This window comes from Entelurus aequoreus, linkage group LG20, assembly GCF_033978785.1.
Source record: "Entelurus aequoreus isolate RoL-2023_Sb linkage group LG20, RoL_Eaeq_v1.1, whole genome shotgun sequence".
NCBI classification, from domain to species: domain Eukaryota; kingdom Metazoa; phylum Chordata; class Actinopteri; order Syngnathiformes; family Syngnathidae; genus Entelurus; species Entelurus aequoreus.
The window spans coordinates 42,793,017-42,816,504 of NC_084750.1; the positions used below are offsets into that span (position 1 = coordinate 42,793,017).

Here is a 23,488-nt window from a genome sequence, read left to right on the forward strand (position 1 = left end):
AGTTTGGGAACAACAGCAACTCAGCCACCAAGTGGTAGGCCACGTAAAAACTGACAGAGAGGGGTCAGTTGCTACAGAGCTCCAAACTTCATGCGACCTTCCAATTAGCCCACGTACAGTACGCAGAGAGCTTCATGGAATGGGTTTCCATGGCCGAGCAGCTGCATCTAAGCCATACATCAACAAGTCCAATGCAAAGCGTGGGATGCAGTGGTGTAAAGCAGTGGTCCCCAAACCTTTTTGTAGCTGGGGACCGGTCAACGCTTGCAAATTTGTCCCACGGACCGGGGATGGGATGGGAGGGGGGGGGGGTTGTGTTTTTTTTGTTGTTGTTTTTTCACCCCCCATAAATAAATACAATCATGTGTGCTTACGGACTGTATCCCTGCAGACTGTATTGCTCTATATTGATATATAATGTATATATTGTGTTTTTTATGTTGATTTAATAAAAAAAAATATATATATATATATATATATATATATATATATATATATTTATTTATTTTTATGTATTTTTTAAATTTCTTGCACGGCCCGGTACCAATCGTTCCGGTGGTTGGGGGCCACTGGTGTAAAGCACATCGCCACTGGACTCTAGAGCAGTGGAGACGCCTTCTCTGGACTGATGAATCACACTTTTCCATCTGGCAATCTGATGGACCAGTCTGGGTTTGGAGGTTGCCAGGAGAACGCTACATTTCGGACTGCATTGTGCCGAGTGTGAAATTTGGTGGAGGAGGAATTATGGTGTGGGGTTGTTTTTCAGGAGTTGGGCTTGGCCCCTCAGTTCCAGTGAAAGGAACTGTGAATGCTCCAAGATACCAAAACATTTTGGACAATTCCATGCTCCCGAACTTGTGGGAACAGTTTGGAGCGGGCCCCTTCCTCTTACAACATGACAGTGCATCAGTGCACAAAGCAAGGTCCATAAATACATGGATGACAGAGTCTGGTGTGGATGAACTTGACTGGCCTGCACAGAGTCCTGACTTGAACCATTTGGGATGAATTAGAAGGGAGACTGAGAGCCAGGCCTTCTTGACCAACATCAGTGTGTGACCTCACCAATGCACGTTTCAAAGAACGGTGGAAAATTCCTATAAACACACTCGGCAACCTTGTGGACAGCCTTCCCAGAAGAGTTGAAGCTGTAATAGCTGCAAAAGGTGGACCCACATCATATTGAACCCTATGGGTTAGGAATGGGATGGCACTTCAAGTTCATATGTGAGTCAAGGCAGGTGGCCAAATACTTTTGGCAATATAGTGCATCTTGTCTCGGGCTGCTTTTGTTCAAAGGCAACCTTCAGGACTGCCAGACAGCGAATGGCATCGTGTTCTATCTTCAGATTTATCTGTTCAATGACAAGACGTCAAGGTGGGCGGAGAGGCGAGCCTTAAGGGAGCGCATGGCGGGGGCGGGGCCAGAAATAAGACCCATGTTAATCATTGGCGACTGGCAACGGTGGGACGTGGCGGGAGGACAAGAGGCGGATGGAGTAAGACAAAAAAAAAGTGGGCGTCACTGCAGGATGGAGGGTTTTTGTGTCAGGATGGACGTGGGCGAGCATGTCGAGATAATTGCCTCTTTTTTTATTAAAGATCGGAATCGCCGATGCGTCAGTGTCAGGAGGAGTGAAGGCTGACAAGATAGTGAAAGTAAGACATTGGTTTGTGGATGAAAGTGCAATGTTGATGTCGACGGTGAACATGTCTGGACGAGATATTGCTTTGCCAACCCGCCACTCTTTAGCGCCGCCCTAGTGGCTCCCAGGAGCTTTTTCACAAAAAAAAAGATGGAGGAGAAAATATATTTTTTGTTTTAATATGGTTTCTGTAGGAGGACAAACATGACACAAATCTTCCTAATTGTTAGAAAGCCCACTGTTTAGTATGTTTATGCTTCACTGATGAGAGTATTTGGCAAGCGCTGTTTTGTCCTACTGATTTTGGCAGTCCTTGAACTCACCGTAGATGTGTGGGACTGTGACACATTAGTTTGTTTACATGTAAGACTTTCTCTGACGCTGCCACGGAAAGACATGTTTAATGCCACTTCTTTGTCTAATTTTGTCCAACAAATGTTTTATACTGTGCGTGAATGCACAAATGTGAGCTTTGCTGATGTTATTGACTTGTTTGAGTGCGAATCAAGCATATTTTGTCAGTGCATGACTGCTAGCTAATCCATGCTAACATGCTATTTAGGTTAGCGTCATTATGCCTCGTTTGTAGGTATATTTGAGCTCATTTACTTTCCTTTACTCATGTCCTCTGTGTATTTAATTTATATTTGCATGTCTTATGACATATAACCTGTATGTTATATGTTTGTGTGCCATGTTGTTCCAGACCACAGCAAACGTTGCCCAGCTTGCAAAGATTGTAATAAATCAGTTTCCTTTAACTTGGACACACACATTTATACCTTTGGCCATTCTAAGACAGTCATTTCCAGGAGTTATCTCACCCTCTGTTTTACCAATGTTTTTCAATGTTGTAAAAATGTGTAGAATAAATATAAAATTTCAACATTTCTGTCAACAAAGATTTGCATCAGCCTGCAACACAGTCATTTTGATAGTAGGCTAATATAGACACTTACATCACAGGTTGTCTTCATTAGAACACTTATATAAGCCTTTTAAAGTAATTTTGATAGTAGGCTAATATAGACACTTACATCATGTGTTGTCTTCATTGTAACACTTGTATAAGACTTCCAAAGTCATTTTGATAGTAGGCTAATATAGACAAGTACATCATGTGTTGCCTTCATTATAACACTTATATAAGACCTTTGAAGTCATTTTGATAGTAGTGCTAATATGGCTAATATGGACACTTACATCATGTGTTGCCTTCATTATAACACTTATATAAGACTTTTAAGGCCATTTTGATAGTAGGTTAATATAGAAACTTACATCATGTGTTGCCTTCATTATAACACTTATATAAGACCTTTGAAGTCATTTTGATAGTAGGCTAATATGGCTAATATGGACACTTACATCATGTGTTGCCTTCATTATAACACTTATATAAGACTTTTAAGGCCATTTTGATAGTAGGCTAATATAAACACTTACATCATGTGTTGCCTTCATAATAACACTTATATAAGACCTTTGAAGTCATTTTGATAGTAGGCTAATATGGCTAATATGGACACTTACATCATGTGTTGCCTTCATTATAACACTTATATAAGACTTTTAAGGCCATTTTGATAGTAGGTTAATATAGACACTTACATCATGTGTTGCCTTCATTATAACACTTATGTAAGACTTTTAAAGTCATTTTGATAGTAGGTTAATATAGACACTTACGTCATGTGTTGCCTTCATTATAACACTTATATAAGACCTTTGAAGTCATTTTGATAGTAGGCTAATATGGCTAATATGGACACTTATATCATGTGTTGCCTTCATTATAACACTTATATAAGACTTTTAAGGCCATTTTGATAGTAGGCTAATATAGACACTTACATCATGTGTTGCCTTCATTATAACACTTATATACAAATTTTAAAGTCATTTTGATAGTAGGCTAATATAGCTAATATAGGCACTTACATCATGTATTGTCTACATTATAACACTTTTATAAGACTTTTAAAGTAATTTTGATAGTAAGCTAACATAGCTAATATAGACACTTGCATCACATGTTGCCTTAATTATAACATTTATATAAGACTTTTGAAGTAATTTTGATAGTAGGCTAATATAGCTAATATAGACACTTACATCATGTGTTGCCTTCATTATAAAGCTTTTAATTTTTGGCGGCTCCAGACAGATTTGTCTTCAATACGTCTCTTTAACATGTTGAGTTGCCGACCCCTAGGTCTGTAGCACTCGGACAAAGCATATGTGTCATCCTGCATGCAAATTGTCATTCCAGCCCCACGGCTCTCTTCCCTTTGTGGACCTGTGCCCCTCTTAACGTGATAAAACAGGTCAATCAAGTGTCGGGGGTTCACATTGAAGAGACGCGGTAGGAAAAGGAAGCCATTTCTTGGCTCTCTTTTGATTCTGCTTTATCTGTTTTGTATTCGCATGAGGGAAACAGAGAGAGAATTGGAGAGTGCTATGAATACAAAATAGTAGAGCTGCAATCACGAATCCTGTGGGGAGCCTTGTGGATAGGTAGGTGTGTGTGTGTGTGTGTGTGTGTGTGTGTGTGTGTGTGTGTGTGTGTGTGTGTGTGTGTGTGTGTGTGTGTGTGTGTGTGTGTGTGTGTGTGTGTGTGTGTGTGTGTGTGTTTGTGCATGCAGATGATGAATACATGCATGTGTGTGTGTGGAGATGATAAATACATGCATGCATGTGAGTGGAGAGCTTTATATATGTTTAACTGACAATTCTATCATAACAACGAAAATGATATAATTTGGTTATGATTAAATAATTACTGTCAAACATATTTGTCCGTAATTAACTCAATTAATCATGATCAATTTCCGGACTTAATAGCACACCAGGATATAAGCCACTCCACTAAGTCTTGGAAATAAATATGTTTTCCGTATATTAGCCGCACCGGACTATAAGCCGCAGATATATACGTTATTTACACAGAGATATTTTATAAATATTTATTTACATATCTTAATAGTTTCCAAACGGTGTCTGTAACACGGCAGTAAAACGGATGATCGAACAAAACATAAGTCATCGTCACGGACCCCCTAACTGCGCAAGCTAGCTCTCCAATCAGCTGAAAAGACTCAATAACTCCGCGGTGACGTTTTGGTGAATTTACTGAAGAATTTGTGAAACTGAAACAATACAAAAAAAAAATGCCATTGTAAGTTAATAATACTAAAAACAGGCAGTCGTAAACGTGCAAGCATATTAGCTAATGCTAACAACGCTATCTTGATTTCATTACGATAGCACGTACAAATATGCACAAAATCACTCCGACACACACCACACGTGGGACGGTTTAGTGAAAAAGGATAGTTTTAGATATATTTTAAAAACTTACAAACATTGTTTGGAGTGATGAACAGTGTTGTGACTAACGCGTTACTAAGTAACGCGTTAGTGTAACGCCGTTAGTTTCGGCGGTAACTAGTAATCTAACGCGTTATTTTTTTTTATACAGTAACTCAGTTACCGTTACTGCATGATGCGTTACTGCGTTATTTTACGTTATTTGTATGTAGTATCGGCTAGAAACTGAAGATCTGAGTGTGTTTTATTGGAGCGCTCCGGTGGAAAAGAAGAGGCGTGCTTTCCACACACACACACACACATATACGCTACTCTCATAACAACTAACAAGACATCATGGCGAAGCCAGAAGTCGAGTTTTTTAACATGGAGACATTCTCAATACTTTTCTTTTGTCGAGCACAAAGAAAATAACATTTTAGTTAAATGTAAGTTGTGTCTTGGATCAAAGATCCTATCTACTTGGAGTTAAAGTTAAAGTGCCATTATGTTGCAGCTATTTAAAATAGTTTTGTCAATTTTTTCTGGCCTGAAATAAATTGGCCCTTTGAAACATATCTTTGTCTTTGTGTGTTGTATGTAGACCACATTGTTTGTGTGTTGTATGTAGACCACATTGCTTTCTGAGCTCAGTGATGCAAATGCATGTCAAGTTGATCAACACATTGTATTATTCTCCAGTGCAATAACAGTACTGAAATGAAGGCTAAAAGGGCATTAATGGGAGCCTTAAAAAAAGGGGGAAAAAAAGAAGTAACTAAATAGTTACTTTTCACAGTAACGCATTACTTTTTGGTGTAAGTAACTGAGTAAGTAACTGAGTTACTTTTGAAATAAAGTAACTAGTAATTGTAACTATTTACTGGTTTTCAGTAACTAACCCAACACTGGTGATGAATGACGAGTCCATACCAGTAAAAACGCTATGGACAACTGCAAGACTAGAACACCACTTCTACTTACAGTTGTAACCACTAAATAGACAACAACCACTTCTACTTACAGTTGTAAGCACTAAATAGACAACAACCACTTCTACTTACAGTTGTAAGCACTAAATAGACAACAACCACTTCTACTTACAGTTGTAACCACTAAATAGACAACAACCACTTCTACTTACAGTTGTAAGCACTAAATGGACAACAACCACTTCTACTTACAGTTGTAAGCACTAAATGGACAACAACCACTTCTACTTACAGTTGTAAGCACTAAATGGACAACAACCACTTCTACTTACAGTTGTAAGCACTAAATAGACAACAACCACTTCTACTTACAGTTGTAAGCACTAAATGGACAACAACCACTTCTACTTACAGTTGTAAGCACTAAATGGACAACAACCACTTCTACTTACAGTTGTAAGCACTAAATGGACAACAACCACTTCTACTTACAGTTGTAAGCACTAAATAGACAACAACCACTTCTACTTACAGTTGTAAGCACTAAATAGACAACAACCACTTCTACTTACAGTTGTAACCACTAAATAGACAACAACCACTTCTACTTACAGTTGTAAGCACTAAATGGACAACAACCACTTCTACTTACAGTTGTAAGCACTAAATGGACAACAACCACTTCTACTTACAGTTGTAAGCACTAAATGGACAACAACCACTTCTACTTACAGTTGTAAGCACTAAATAGACAACAACCACTTCTACTTACAGTTGTAAGCACTAAATAGACAACAACCACTTCTACTTACAGTTGTAAGCACTAAATGGACAACAACCACTTCTACTTACAGTTGTAAGCACTAAATGGACAACAACCACTTCTACTTACAGTTGTAAGCACTAAATGGACAACAACCACTTCTACTTACAGTTGTAAGCACTAAATAGACAACAACCACTTCTACTTACAGTTGTAAGCACTAAATGGACAACAACCACTTCTATTTACAGTTGTAAGCACTAAATGGACAAAAACCACTTCTACTTACAGTTGTAAGCACTAAATGGACAACAACCACTTCTACTTACAGTTGTAAGCACTAAATAGACAACAACCACTTCTACTTACAGTTGTAAGCACTAAATGGACAACAACCACTTCTATTTACAGTTGTAAGCACTAAATGGACAAAAACCACTTCTACTTACAGTTGTAAGCACTAAATGGACAACAACCACTTCTACTTACAGTTGTAAGCACTAAATGAACAACAACCACTTCTACTTACAGTTGTAAGCACTAAATAGACAACAACCACTTCTACTTACAGTTGTAAGCACTAAATGGACAACAACCACTTCTACTTACAGTTGTAAGCACTAAATGGACAACAACCACTTCTATTTACAGTTGTAAGCACTAAATGGACAAAAACCACTTCTACTTACAGTTGTAAGCACTAAATAGACAACAACCACTTCTACTTACAGTTGTAAGCACTAAATAGACAACAACCACTTCTACTTACAGTTGTAAGCACTAAATAGACAACAACCACTTCTATTTACAGTTGTAAGCACTAAATGGACAACAACCACTTCTATTTACAGTTGTAAGCACTAAATGGACAACAACCACTTCTACTTACAGTTGTAAGCACTAAATAGACAACAACCACTTCTACTTACAGTTGTAAGCACTAAATGGACAACAACCACTTCTACTTACAGTTGTAAGCACTAAATAGACAACAACCACTTCTACTTACAGTTGTAAGCACTAAATGGACAACAACCACTTCCACAACCACTATATTATATATATTAGCCTACTATCAAAATGACTTTAAAAGTCTTATATAGTGTTATAATGAAGACAACACATGATGTAAGTGTCTATATTATATATATTAGCCTACTATCAAAATGACTTTAAAAGTCTTATATAAGTGTTACAATGAAGGCAACACATGATGTAAGTGTCTATTTTAGCTATATTAGCCTACTATCAAAATGACTTTAAAAGTCTTATATAAGTGCTATAATGAAGACAATACATGATGTAAGTGTCTATGTTAGCTATATTAGCCTACTATCAAAATGACTTTAAAAGTCTTACATAAGTGTTATAATGAAGGCAACACATGATGTAAGTGTCTATATTAGATGTATTAGCCTACTATCAAAATGACTTTAAAAGTCTTATATAAGTGTTAAAATGAAGACAACACATGATGTAAGTGTCTATATTAGCCTACTATCAAAATGATTATGTGTTGCAGGCTGAGCCTAATCTTCTTGGACAGAAATGTTGAAATGTAATATTTATTCCACACATTTTTATAACATTGGAAAACATTAGTAAAACGAAGGCTTTTCGGAGGAAAACGTATTTAAAGGAAATTAAATAAGCTCAAATATAGCTACAAAGGAGGCATGACGATGCAATATGTACACACAGCTCGCTGAAATAGCATGTTAGCATGGATTAGCTTGCACTGACCAAGTATGCCTGATCCACACAAGTCAATAACATCAACAAAGCTCACATTTGTGCATTCACGCACAGTATAAAACATTTGGTGGACAAAACGAGACAAAGGAGGAGTGGCATAATACACGTCTTTCTGTACATGTAAACAAACTGTTGCGTCGCAGTCCGCACAACCACGGTGAGTTCAAGGGCCGTCGAAATTAGGACAAAACGGCGCTCCGCAAATACTCTCTTCAGTGAAGCATAAATATATTAAACACTGGGATTTCTAACAATTAGGAAGGTTTGTGTCATGTTTGTCCTCCTACAGAAAACATAGTAAAAAAAACAATGTATAATTTTCCCTCATCTTTTTCCACTTTCATACATTTTTGAAAACAAGAGAGCCTGATGATACGTATCAGAGCTGGAACAAATACACACTTTGACAACAACGACACCAAAGAAGCTGCATGACAACTGTGAGAGAGAAATAACAACCATGCAGAGACTTGAAAGTCAGCCTATAGAGAGCTTGATTGGACTTGGCCTTCACAATACGGACCTCCACGCGGTCGTTCGCCATTCATGCCCTCCGCCACTTATCCTGTGTAGGATCACAGCGGCGGGGGTCCGCAGCCTATTGCCGCTGACAAAGGGTGAGAGGCGGAGTGCAGGCCGGACAAATGGCCACTCCGTCACCGGGGTGACATTTCAATTAACCTAACAACATACGGGAGTAAGGCGGGGCGGCACGGACAGAACACGGGAGAACATGCGAGCGCCGCACGGAACATTGATTGAGAAGTCTTTTGGAAATAAAAGACCTTCACTTTCTTGGCACTCAAGCACAAGACTGAAATACACCTCCCTGAAGGTCTTGCTTCAATTAGACTTTTATCTCCACTCTGCATCTCTTCAATCCAGCCTTCGCCTCCCACCTGCACTCTTCTCCCCATCAAGCCAGGGCCTTTCTGCAGCAAACTAGACCTGTTGGACGACCCTCAGCTCCAAGCGAGTACTCTCTTGACTCAAGCATATAGAATATTCCTCTTGATAATGAATGGGAGGTATGTACAGTCGTGGTCAAAAGTTTACATACACTTGTAAAGAACATCATGTCATGGCTGTCTTGAGTTTCCAATCATTTCTACAGCTCTTATTTTTTTGTGATAGAGTGATTGGAGCACATACTTGTTGGTCACAAAAAACATTCATGAAGTTTGCTTCTTTTATGAATATATTATGGGTCTACTGAAAATGTGAGCAAATGTGCTGGGTCAAAAGTATACATACAGCAATGTTAATATTTGCTTACATGTCCCTTGGCAAGTTTACCTGCAATAAGGCGCTTTTGGTAGCCATCCACAAGCTTCTGCTTGAATTTTTGACCACTCCTCTTGACAAAATTGGTGCAGTTCAGCTACATATGTTGGTTTTCTGACATGGACTTGTTTCTTCAGCATTGTCCACACGTTTAAGTCAGGACTTTGGGAAGGCCATTCTAAAACCTTCATTCTAGCCTGATTTAGCCATTCCTTTACCACTTTTGACATGTGTTTGGGGTCATTGTCCTGTTGGAACACCCAACTGCACCCAAGACCCAACCTCCGGGCTGATGACTTTAGGTCAGGGGTGGGCAATTAATTTTTACCAGGGGCCGCATGAGCAACCCGAGCACTGCTGGAGGGCCACATCGACAATATTTCAATTAAATTTTGCTCAATATTATTTTTGATATATACCGTAAGATAAATAATAATAATAATAATAATAATAATAATAATAATAATTAATAATAATAGTAATACTTCAACATAGTGTGTGTAACAGCATTCCATGACTAATATAAATAAATTAACATTAATAATAAATGACAGTAAAATAAGCACACGTATGACTGAGGAGTCATAGTGTAACTTTGTGTGGTGTTTGAGTTGTCCGACTTTTTGTGTGGCCATAAACGCACCAGTGGTTTAGTGGTATGCGTGTTGGTGACAGATGACAAGTTGGTTTTGGCCTGGTTTGTACGGCAGAAAATTACTAGTTTTTCGAGATAGAAGTGTTTTACTCATGTTTTGGTGTGGTTATGGCCGAATATAAACAGTTTTGCTCAATAAAGTGATCGATATAATTCCTGGCCTCGAAGCATCTCGATAGACGTTACAATAAGTGAACGGTGTTCAATTGAACGGTGTTGACGAACACCGTTAGGGCCGCTTGTTGTCACTGTCACTCAAAGTTGCATTGCAAAATTACACAGAATAAATCTGTTTATTTTGTTTAGAATTCAGATGGGATTTGATTTGGTGCGCGGCATATATTTGCTGTGCGCAGAGGACGCTTGAGCAGTGCGCAATTGCGCAGGCGCCCACCTTAGAGGGAACGTTGCTTGGCAGTCCATGTCTTGTTGAAAACACGCCATTCGTCATCAACTTTTCTCTTTTTAGCGTCTCGGGTGTAAACCGTGCATCACTTGTCGCTGTGAACCTTCACTCACAGGTTACACACAGACATACGCCCATAAATAACACTTTTCAAAATAAAAGCAGCACAGTTGTATTGCGCGCACGACATAGATGTTTTTTAAACTTTATTTTGTAATTTGTGATTGCAGCTGTTCACATTCACTCACAATCACACACGAGCATACGTCCACACGGAAGTTATACAAATAACGCTTTTCAAAACAAAAGCAGCACCGTTGTATTGCACACTCGACATAGATACATTGTTACATTTATTTTGTAATTTATGATTGGCCTCACGCAGGCCAGACAGGGACGCACAAAGAGCCGAATGTGGCCCGCGGGCCGCAGAATGCCCAGGTCTGCTTTAGGTCGTCCTGAAGAATTTGGAGGTAATCCTCCTTTTTCATCGTCCCATTTACTCTCTGTAAAGCACCAGTTCCATTGGCAGCAAAACAGGCCCAGAGCATAATACTACCACCACCATGCTTGACGGTAGGGATGGTGTTCCTGGGATTAAAGGACTCACCTTTTCTCCTCCAAACATATTGCTGGGTATTGTGATCAAACAGCAACATGTTTGTTTCATTTGACATCACATGGACAAAGATAAGACCTTCTGGAGGAAAGTTCTGTGGTCAGATGAAACAAAAAGTGAACTGTTTGGAAACTGAAGACAGCCATGACATTATGTTCTTTACAAGTGTATGTAAACCTTTGACCATGACTGTATGTGGGGTATGGAACTCCAAGTACTCAACTCATTATGGAACCAATAATGGAGAAATACACTGCATTTGTACAAAAAAGCAGGGATATTTAACAACTTGCTTTTCCGGTGTGGTAAATTATACCGTATACAATTTTCTTATATGAATGTGAAGTAGCATGTATTTGGTCACAGAATCCTTTAGAGCAGGGGTGTCAAACTCATTTTAGATCGGGGGCCACATGGAGATAAATCTACTCCCAAGTGGGCCGGACTGGTAAAATCACGGCACGATAACTTGAAAATAAAGACAACTTCAGATTGTTTTCTTTGTTTAATAATAGAACAAGCACATTCTGAAAATGTAGAAATCATAATTTTTTTTTTTTTTTTTTTTTTACACTTACATGCTGCGGTTAATAGTATTCTATCTTTATTTGTCGTTATTTATTATTTCTGAATAAATTATGTGATAATATTCATCTGTCAACTCATTGGTGTCAATTTTCAATCTATCAAGATAAAAAAATAATATTAAAATCAAATCACAGGATGTTATTAAGGTAGCTTGCTAATTTTCCTTAACTGGTGCACGGGTTTATTTTTTTTAACGTATGTAGCATAATCTACAAATATACAAAGAATTGCTATTGCGACATCTAGTGCATACATTTAGAACAGCAGTTTTTTTCATTCAAAAATTTCGGCTCATTTTTATACTTCGCAAACTCATCAGGCGGGCCGGATAAAATCTGTTCACGGGCCTGATCCGGCCCGCGGGCCGCATGTTTGACACCCCTGCTTTAGAGGATTATTCTACTCAGGGCAAAAGTACACTTGTCCATCACAAGCACTCCAGAGAGTGGGGGCTCTTTCCCCCAGGACATTGAGGAATTTAAAGGATAGCAGCAGTTGGATTTTAGGAGGAAGTGTAAAGACATTAGCAACATCTGGTAGGAAGCCCCCACAGATAGGAGTAGAGGATAGGGGTCGGAAGGTCACCCGACTCAAACCGATCACAGGAAATAGGCTGACTGGTCAAGCAACAAACTGGGTGTCGTCCAGACACACAGTCACTCTGTCCTGGGAGAGTGACACGACCATTAAGTGTACAACACCAGAAAGCTAAAGACCAGGACCGTCACCATGAGTCTTGTTTTGTACAGTCCGGAAAAAAACATCCTCTACAGACGACTTTTAGTTTATTTGTTTTTGCCAAGAGCTACTGGAGCGCTCTGCCAGTCAAAGTTCACAGCGCTTCACTTTTCCCATACAGAATAAGTTCAGTTTTGTCCTCAGAATTCTACAAAACAATACCCCATAATGACAATGTGAAAATGTTTTTTTATTTTGGCAAATTCTAAATAAAAAATACAAATCCCATGCACATAAGTATTCTCAGCCTTTGCTCGATACTTTGTTGACGCACCTTTGGCAGCAATTACCACCTGAATGTCACGATCTGGTGAGCGTTGCTTGCGGCGTGACCCCCAAGGACGCAGAGCACAGCAGGCGGAATGCAAGTAAAACCAATTTATTACTCGCAAGGAAGCAGGGAACTAAACAAAAACAGCACGCTCAGCATCCGTCTCAAAGGAAGAATGAGCCAGCACTGAAGGAGGTGGAACTAAATACAACTAATTAAACAAGGAACAGGTGTGCTGACAGGACATGGAACAGAAAGTAAAGGTGCTTCAAAAGACAGAAGCCAAACAGGAAACACTGACAAAACAAGAGCACCAGGACAGGAAGTGATTCTAAACCCAAACCGTCAGTAACAATTCTGACACAAGTCTTTTTGAAGACGACGCCAGAAGCTCGGCACACCTATCTTTGGGCAGTTTCCACCATTCCTCTTTCCAGCACCTCTCAAGCTCCGTCAGATTGGACGAGAAGTGTCAGGATGTCTCAAGATGTCTCCAGAAGTGCGCAAAATCTAAATATCGCAATAAGAAACTGGCAACGGAAACCCAAATTTCCAAAAACCTTGCAAATATCGCTATAACATTTTTGCGCTTTCATAAGGCCATTTTTGGGAAGTTTCGATATTGAAGTGTTTCGTAAAAGTGTGATGGGAACACTTTTTCCGCATTTGGCCCACAACCGGCGGCGCGCCAACGCAGGACAAGGGCAGACGGGTCGTCTCGCAGGTCCCCAATAGAGGCCGACCCACAGGCTGGGGGAGACCCCCCACCCGAAGGCGGAGGGAAGCTACCCTCTCGTCCACTGGGTTGAACTCCAACATGCAGGCTCTGAGCCGGGGGGCAACTAGAGTTGCCACCCCAGCCCGTCGCCTCTCACTGCTGGCACCGCCTGAGTGGAAGAGAGTCCAGCCCCTCTCGAGAGAACTGGTTCCAGAGCCCTTGCTGTGCGTCAAAGTGAGTCCGACTTAATCTAGCCGGAACTTCTCCACTTCGCGCACTAGCTCAGCCTCCTTCCCCCCCCCCAGCGAGGTGACGTTCCACGTCCCAAGAGCTAGCTTCTGTAGCCGAGGACCGGACCGCCAAGTGCCCTGCCTTCGGCTGCCGCCCAGCTCACATTGCACCCGACTTCTATGGCCCCTGCTATGGGTGGTGAGCCCATTGGAGGGGGGACCCACGTTGCCTTTTCGGGCATGGGGACAGGCCCGGCCACCAGGCGCTCGCTCCAGAGGGGGGCCCCGGTGACCCGCGTCTGGGCGAGGGAAATCTGAGTCTCGGTTCTTGTATTTCCATAGAAGTCTTCGACGTGATTAACTAGCCGCTCAGGCAAATCATATTGTCTAAAAATGTATTTTTCCATCGATAACATGACATCATAGCGTCAAGTGTGTGCTCTTTCAGTCATTAGTGCGCAAGGAATGTATATATATATATATATATATATATATATATATATATATATATATATATATATATATATATATATATATATATATATATATATATATATATATTTACAGCCCTGTACCCGACCAATTTTTTTTTTTAATTGTAATTTTGAAGAATTTACCTGAATGTGCATGAACTATTTCTGTTCAAAATAGTTAGAAATATCACATGTTAAATGTTTAAATATTAACTGTCAGTTTGCCGTACTGTGCCAACTGTACTACTATATGAGTACGTGTTTTCTATTGTCTCATTGAAAATAAAACAGCAAAGTCCATTTGGCTGTCATCTGTTTTAATTATGAGACACAATTGTGTCAAAGTCATGATTTTTTATTTCATGCTTGAAATAAGAAATGATTACTTTAAAAAAGTAGTTTTATACTTGTGAGTGTTGATGACACAGCTTTGCAACACTTGATATTCTAGTTTCGAGCATGTTTTACTCAATATAGGTCATCAAATCTCAGCTGTAATATCTTACTGAGATCATTTAGGACCAAAACACTTAAAACAAGTAAAACACTCTAACATAAAATCTGCTTAGTGAGAAGAACTATCTTATCAGACGGAAAATAAGCAAATATCACCCTTATTTGAGATATTTCATCTTACTTAGATTTCACTTTTTGCAGTGCATGTGTCTGGAGAGCAAATTGGACATGCAGGCACCTTATAGAGCGCCTTTGAAGAGGTAGCAGAAGCCCTGCCAGGTGCTTGGATCGTGGCGGCGGACAACCATTTCATTCCAAACGACGTTAATGAACGCAAGTAGAATACGCGACATATGAGAGGTGTGAAAACAAACAACAAGCAGTTTTATGGAGACGACGGATCAATCCTTGCACGGTGATTAGCACAACGCAGTAACGATATCCTTCCAATTAAAAGGGGACCAGTCAATGTCATACCCTAAACGCTCAAACAATGAAGGCGTTAAATGAGCCGATAATTGGAGCCAGGCTGTTATTTACTAAATGTGAAACATTTTGATTTCCAACACATAAGCCAACATTTTTAATTGTTTCAAATCAATCAGGGGTTCTGAACTTTTTTGACCTCCAGGCCCATCTTTTCCACCACATCGCAATACTTAATTAGTCTTCTCGCTTCAGATTTTAATCGTGTTCAATAATCACGTCCAACCGACTCAAAGTTAACGACCGTGTCAAATGATATTTAAACAAAAAAACACGTGTTAATCACAAGGATTATTATCCAGGCTTAGGTCAGGTTCATTACAAAAAGAAAAACTGCAAAAGAAGGGATTTCTGATAAAATGATGAAACATTAATTAGAACTACACTGTCAATAAAATATGAGTGCAAGAAAACTTTAGCTCCAGACTTCTTCTGTTTGTTTGACATTGTCATTACTGCCACAGGTGGTGGGGAAGTGTATTACAAACAGACCACAGCTGGATAACAACAAGGGGCCCAGGGCCCTATGGTTAACAAACACTGAATTGAATTATGGAGTGCAGTCGCTCGCCGTAACAAGAGCTGTTTATTGTATGGAGGAATGTAGTTAATCATAAAACACAAATCGTTACCCACAAGAATCGAATCGAATCGTGCGGTGCCAACTATTTCTATATAACTTAAAAGAAAACTTTTTATTTTTTATTTTATTTTTTTTTATATAAAATTCTACCCAAACATTTAATAAAGTCCAATACAAATAGGACAACAAGAGAAGTATCCAACACTTCTCTTTTCTGAAATAAGCAAAAATAAGCAAACTCATCCCGTCCCGCGGGATGAGTTTGCTAAGTATACGAATGAGCCTGAAATGTTTGAATGAAAGAAACTGCTGTTCTAAATGTGTCCGCTAGATGTCGCAAAAGCAATTATTTGTATCTTTGTAGATGATGCTACATATGTACAAATGAACCACGTGAAGTTAGTACATCAGTCGAGGAAAATGATCAAACTACATAAATAACATCGTTTAATTTGATTTTGGTACATTGAAAATTAGCACCATTGAGTTGACTCATGAACATTATCACATCATTTATTCAGATAATATAAATAACGACAAATAAAGTATATATACTATTAACTGCAACAGGTAAGTGTAAAAAAAAACAACAACATTATGATTTGTATAATTTCAGAATGTGCTTTTTCCACTTTTAAACAAAGAAAACAATCGGAAGTTGTCTTAATTTTTAAGTTATCGTGCCGTGATTTTACCAGTCTGGCCCACTAGGGCAGGGGTCGGCAACCCAAAATGTTGAAAGAGCCATAATGGACCAAAAATACAAAAACAAATCTGTCAGGAGCCGGAAAAAATTAAAAGCCATATTACATGTATCATGAGATATAAATTTAATTAAGAGGACTTAAAGGAAAGTAAATGAGCTCAAATATAGCTACAAATGAGGCATAATGATGCAATATGTACATATCGCTAGCCTAAATAGCATGTTAGCATCGATTAGCTTGCAGTCATGCAGTGACCAAATATGTCTGATTAGCACTCCACACAAGTCAATAACATCAACAAAACTCACCTTTGTGCATTCACGCACAACGTTTAAAGTTTGGTGGACAAAATGAGACAGAAAAAGAAGTGGCATAAAACACGTCCTAGAAAGTCGGAGAAAGTTCTACATGTAAACATACTATACGGTGAGTTCAAGGACCGCCAAAATTAGTAGGACAAAACGGCGCTCGCCAAATACTCGAACCAGTGAAGCATGTTTAATACAAACAGTAGGGATTTATAACAATTAGGGAGGTTTGTGTCATGTTTGTCCTCCTACAGAAACCATACTAAAACAAAAAATAGATTTTTTTCCCCTCATCTTTTTCCATTCTTCATACATTTTTGAAAAATCTCCAGAGAGCCACTAGGGCGGCGCTAAAGAGCCGCATGCGGCTCTAGAGCCGCGGGTTGCCGACCCCCGCACTAGGGCGTAGATTTTTCTCCATGTGGCCCACGGTCTAAAATTAGTTTGACACCCCTGGTCTACATCAACATGATGATTTGTCTGAGTGGCTGGACAGGACAGGTTAAAAAAATAATAATAATAATAATAATACGTTTTTAATCAATTAAGAATCGTTACAAATAATAAACACAATTATGTCGAAAATCTATCTTTTTTGACATGCCACTGTTATTTTATGATCTATACCAGGTGTCTCCAAACTTTTTCCACAGAGGAACCCACACTGAAAAATAGGGATGATGTTTGATAAGAAATTATCGAGTTCGAGCCTATTATCGAATCCTCTTATTGAACCGATTCCTTATCGATTCTCTTATCGAGTCCAGATAGGTTGTTGTATATGGAAATGAACACACAATATTTGGTTCAACAAAAGCTCACTTTTATTATATAAGAAAAAAATTAAATCTAATGAATAAATAAATATTGACTGTTACCCCCCTAAAAAAATTAAAATTGACTGTTGTTACCCAAAATATATTAAGATTAAAGATTAAGATTAAAGTACCAATGATTGTCACACACACACTAGATGTGGTGAAATTTGTCCTCTGCATTTGTCCCATCCCCTTGGGGAGCAGTGGGCAGCAGCGGCGCCGCGCCCGGGAATCATTTTTGGTGATTTAACCCCCAACTCCAACCCTTTGTTGCTGAGTGCCAAGCAGGGAGGTTATGGGTCCCATTTTTATAGTCTTTGGTATGACTCGGCTGGGATATGAACTCCAACCTACCAAAGTGGGATTTTTCAGAAAAAAAAATATATACAGTAACACAAAAACAACCTGTCTCTGTGATCACTATAGGTGTATAAATAATAATAGAGTGTTAAATAAAATCAGTCCCTTGGGCACAAAACTGAAAATAATACAGCTCTCCAAAAAGTGCACTTCTGCTGCTATTTGACATAACTGTTTGTTATGATGCTTTGACATTTTTGCACTTTATTTCTTTATTGAAAGAAAATTCTATGAAGAGAAAAGTTGTTTGCAAATGTGGCTACAATGCTAATAAATGAAAAGTTAAAGCTAAAAAAAGAAATACACTTTATTGAGTTAACATTGTTTCTTTATAGGGGAAATATGTGATGTTATGAGCTAGGGAATATAACAACTACACTACCCAGCATGCAACGGGAGTGACGAGCATGCGCGGTAGCCCCGAAAAGTGTTATGAGCACGCTGTGAAAGTAAACGTCAAGAACTCAGCCAACACGCCTCGTCTGCATTATTTATAATTAGACAGACAACACATATACAGTGTGATTTTGTTTTGTTTACAAGGAAAGAAAAACAAAAGTTAAAAAAGCGAGATATATGTTGTATATATATGTATGTGCTGCGGTTGCTCTAAGAACGTTGCAATAGCTGCCGTAAAGGAGGTGCGTTGCTAGCCTGGTTGCTATGTTTCCGGTTGGTCGTAAAAGTGTTGGTCATGTGTTTGTACCCTGCTGAAATCTCTCAGTAAAGTTATTCATTGGATTATACCTTTTGTTTTGAACGTTATTACACATTGGAGCGCTTTTTCACGTCCATTTTTTTCCTGCTTTTGCTATCTGCGCCTAATGACTGAGCTACGTGACGTCATTTCTTGTGATGTCCCACGTAGCATTTCTGGTCTTATTCGTTCCCAGGGATTCGAATAAAGAACCAACTCTTTTTCCTTACTATAGTGGTTTTGATAATGGGTACCGGTTCTCAAAAAGGGATTCGAGTCCGAGGACTCGGTTCTTTTCTTATCGAATAACCGGGAAAACCGCTTTCGAGTATCATCCCTACTGAAAAATTACTTTTTATTATTATTTTTTTTAACTTTTTGGGCTTTCCTCAAGTGAGGTCCTTATTTGTATTTGACTTTATTAAATGTTTGGGTAGGATTTTTTTCAACAAAACCAATTTTTTTTAATGTAATATAGAAATTGATCAGAGCTGTTTATCTATTTTATGGAGGAATATAGTCAATCATAGAACTGGCATCCAATGTTATTAAAAAAGTAGTGACTTTTAATCGAGAATCGATTCTGAATCAAATCGTTACCCATAGGAATCAAATTAAATCGTGTGGTGCCAACTATTTCTCTATTCATTTATTATTTATTTTTTAAAATAAAATTCTACCCAAACATTTAATAACATCAAATACAAATAAGGCAACAAGAGAAGTATCCACCACTTCTCTTTTCTAAAGTAAATGTGTACAGCAGATGTAGATCATCTACATCAACTATATGATTTGCCTGAGTGGCTGGACAGGACAGATAAAAAATAAAAAAAATTCAGTAAAATAAAATAAATTATAAAAAATAAAATTGTTACAAATAATAATCGCAATTTTGAAAAAAAATCTAGCTTTTGTTGACATCCCTAATAAATACATCATGTTTTTAATAGTTTTGATTGCACACAGGAGAATAAAGGCATTAAATACCACACTGTGCATCGTCATCCACCACATTCTTCACAATTGCACCCCCACTTTTTGTAAAATGTTTACCCAACACAAGCAATCCGAGATGGTGTTTTTTTTTTTCAAAAACATTTTATCCACCTGTGAGGCAGTTAACTGTTTGGCCGAGATGCGCTGGCAGGTGATTGATGGCGGCCCGTGGGAGTGAGGTGTGTGCCGCCGCACAAACACGAGTATATTGACCGGCAGCCAAGAAGGCAATCAAAGTAGCGGCAAACAAGGAGGAGGTTCCAACCTGATGGTGCTTCCTGGCGCCGCCTCCACGCTCCACACGCAGTGCAGGTTGTGTTCGTACGGTGCCGGGTAGCCTGGAGACAGGATCCGACCGGTGGGCTCTTCCTTGATGGTGCCCCCGCATTCAGCTGCAGAGAGGAGGGGGAAACAAGTGGAAAGTTAGTTATTTCTTATTTTAGGAACATCCAGAAGAGGATGATTGTTCTTCTCTGAGAGGGAATCGTCATCGTCATACACAATTAAAATGCAAGATCGTTACCAAGTGTGTCCACACATTTTCCACAGAGGAACCCACACTGAACAATCTAAGCATCCATGGGCTATTTTGATACTTTTCATTCAAAAAACAATATATATTTATTTATTTTTTGTTTTTTTTGTTTGGGCTCTCCGCAAGTGTGGTCCCAGGGACCCAGCAAATAAAAGTAATTAAATTATTACTTTTTTTTAATTCATCGCTTAAATCTCTAGATCAACTTCAGCTCGATTGATTTATATAAAGTTTTTTTTTTTTAATGTTTATGGTTAATACCCTATTTGCCAAAACTTTGTTTTATATGGCAAAAACACAAAAGGATGTGAAGTAACTGGAGCCTTAAAAAGGTCAATAATTCATAACACTATTGATTTTAATGTTTTTTTTGCAAAATCCCACAAAAAATATTGGGGACCCAAAAGGGCCCCACTTATAAATGTTAAAAATAAGTCATTTTTATTTTTTTTATTTTTTTTTTAGTTTTAACGCTTATGTTTTTAGATCAACTTCGGGTCTATCGGTTGATATAGTTTGTTTTTGGGTTTTTTCATCTTTTATACCCTTTTTGCCTAAACTTTATTAATTAATGGCAAAAACACAAAATATACAATATTTTCCCCCAAAAAATATTTAGATGTGAAGTAATTGGAGCCTTAAAAAGGTCAATAGTTCATAACAACATAGATTTTAATGTATTAATATTTTTTGAGAAATCCCACTAACATTATTGGGGACCCAAAAGGGCCTCTCTTATAAATATAAAAAAATAAGTCATATTTGTATTTTTATTTTGTTTTGTAGTTTTAACGCTTATGTTTTTAGATCAACTTTGGGTCTATCGGTTGATATAACGTTTTTTTTTCATTTTTTATACCATTTTTGCCTAAACTTTGTTATTAATGGCAAAAAGACAAAATATACAATATTTTCCCCAAAAAATATTGAGATGTGAAGTAATTGGAGCCTTAAAAAGGTCAATAATTCATAACATTGATTTTAATGTATTAATATTTTTGGAGAAATCCCACTAAAACTATTGGGGACCCAGAAGGGCCCCACTTATAAATGTTAAAAATAAGTCACACATTTGTTTTTATTTTAGTTTTAACACTTATGTTTTTAGGTCAACTTCGGGTCTATCGGTTGATATAAAGGTTTTTTTTTTTTTTTTTTTCATCCTTTATACCCTTTTTGCCTAAACATTGTTATTTATGGCAAAAACACAACATATACAATATTTTTCCCAAAAAATATTTAGATGTGAAGTAATTGGAGCCTTAAAAAGGTCAATAATTCATAACAACATTGATTTTAATGTATGAAAATTTTTTGAGTAAGCCTACCAAAATTCTTGGGGACCCAAAAGGGCCCCGCACATAAGTGTTAAAAATAAGTCAGACATACCTTTTTTTGTTTTAACACTTATGTCTCGAGATAAACTTTGGGTTTATATATATATATATATATATATATATATATATATATATATATATATATATATATATATATATATATATATATATATATATATATATACATATATATATACTTATATATATACACATATACATATATATATATACACATATATATATATATATATACACATATATATATACACATATATATATATATATATATATATATATATATATATATATACACATACATACATATATATATATATACACATATATATATATATATATATATATATATATATATATATATATATATATATATATATATATATATATATATATATATATATATATATATATATATATACTGTATATATATTCCACAAAAAATTTTTGGGGACCCGAAAGGGCCCCACTCTTAAGTGGTAAAAATAGGTCATACATTTTAGTTTTAGTTTTAACACTTATGTGTCTCTAGATCAACTTCAGGTCTATCAGTTAATAAAACATATTTTCTTTAAATTATTTTTTAAAATTAATTAATTTATTTTTTTCATGTTTCCTCTTTTTGCCCAAACTTTGTTTTTTTTTAGGCAAAAACACCTAAATATGTAATATTTTCCCCCCAAAAAATGTTGAAGTGAAGTAATTGGAGCCTTAAAATGGTCAATAATTCATAACATTTATATTATTATTATTTTTGAGCAATAACAGTTTAAAGAAAACAAAATCCCACTAAAATGATTGGGGACCCAAAAGGGTCATAAGTCATAAGTGTTAAAAATAAGTCACCATTTATTTTTAGTTTTAACGCGTATGTCTCGAGATCAACTTCAGATCTATCGTAATGTTAAGTTGTATTTATTTATTTTCCATTTTTCTACCCTTTTTGCACAAACTTTTTTTGGGCAAAAACACAAAAAAATGCAATATTTTCCAAAATATGTGCATGTGAAGTAATTGGAGCCTTAACATGGGGTCAATAATTCATAACAACATTGATTTAAATGTATTATTAATTTTTGAGCAATGACATTTAAAACAAAAAAAAAAATCATTTTAAAATTATTGGGGAGCCAAAAGAGCCCCAGTAATAAGTGTTAAAAATAAGTAATACCTTTTTATTTTTAGATTTTTAATTTTAACGCTTATGTCTCGAGATTAACATCGGTAAATGCAAATTGTTTTTTTCACGTTTTGTACCCTTTTGATTTTTATGGCATATACACGAAATATGCAATATTTTCCCAAAATATTTGGATGTAAAGTAAACGTAGCCTTAAAAAGGTCAATAATTCATAACGTCATTGTGTAGACTATGTCTCTCGGCTGGCCTGGGAACGCCTCGGTATCCCCCGGGAAGAGCTGGACGAAGTGGCTGGGGAGAGGAAAATCCGGGCTTCCCTGCTTAGGCTGCTGCCCCCGCAACCCCACCTCCGATAAGCGGAAGAAGATGGATGGATGATTGATTTTATTGATTGTATTTTGGTTCATTAGTTTGAACAGTTAAAAAACAAAACAAATCCCACCAAAATTTTGGGGGATCCAAAAGGGCCCCACTAACTTTTTTTGTTTGTTTTAACCTTTGAGTCAATGACCCTTGAGTGTACTCTGCTATGGTACCACAGCATTTACTTTCATAACACCATCCAAACAACCTTCCCTAGTCATGGTGCAGAACAAACAAACAAAAATAAATGCAAATAACATGAAGGTCAACACACATGGTCACACATAACTTAC

General features: G+C 37.5%; 1 protein-coding gene across 2 annotated transcripts in view; it reads right to left on the reverse strand.

Moving 5' to 3' along the window:
• Positions 1 to 23,488, reverse strand: part of csmd2 (CUB and Sushi multiple domains 2) — a 691,992-nt gene that overhangs the window by 262,464 nt on the left and 406,040 nt on the right. For both annotated transcript variants that reach the window (XR_009822205.1, XM_062030117.1), the window contains one exon: positions 20,070 to 20,196. Coding sequence is in view for 1 of the 2 variants with exons in the window: in XM_062030117.1 (XP_061886101.1) it covers positions 20,070 to 20,196 (127 nt within the window). In the remaining variant the exon portion in view is untranslated. The remainder of the gene's footprint in view (positions 1 to 20,069; positions 20,197 to 23,488) is intronic.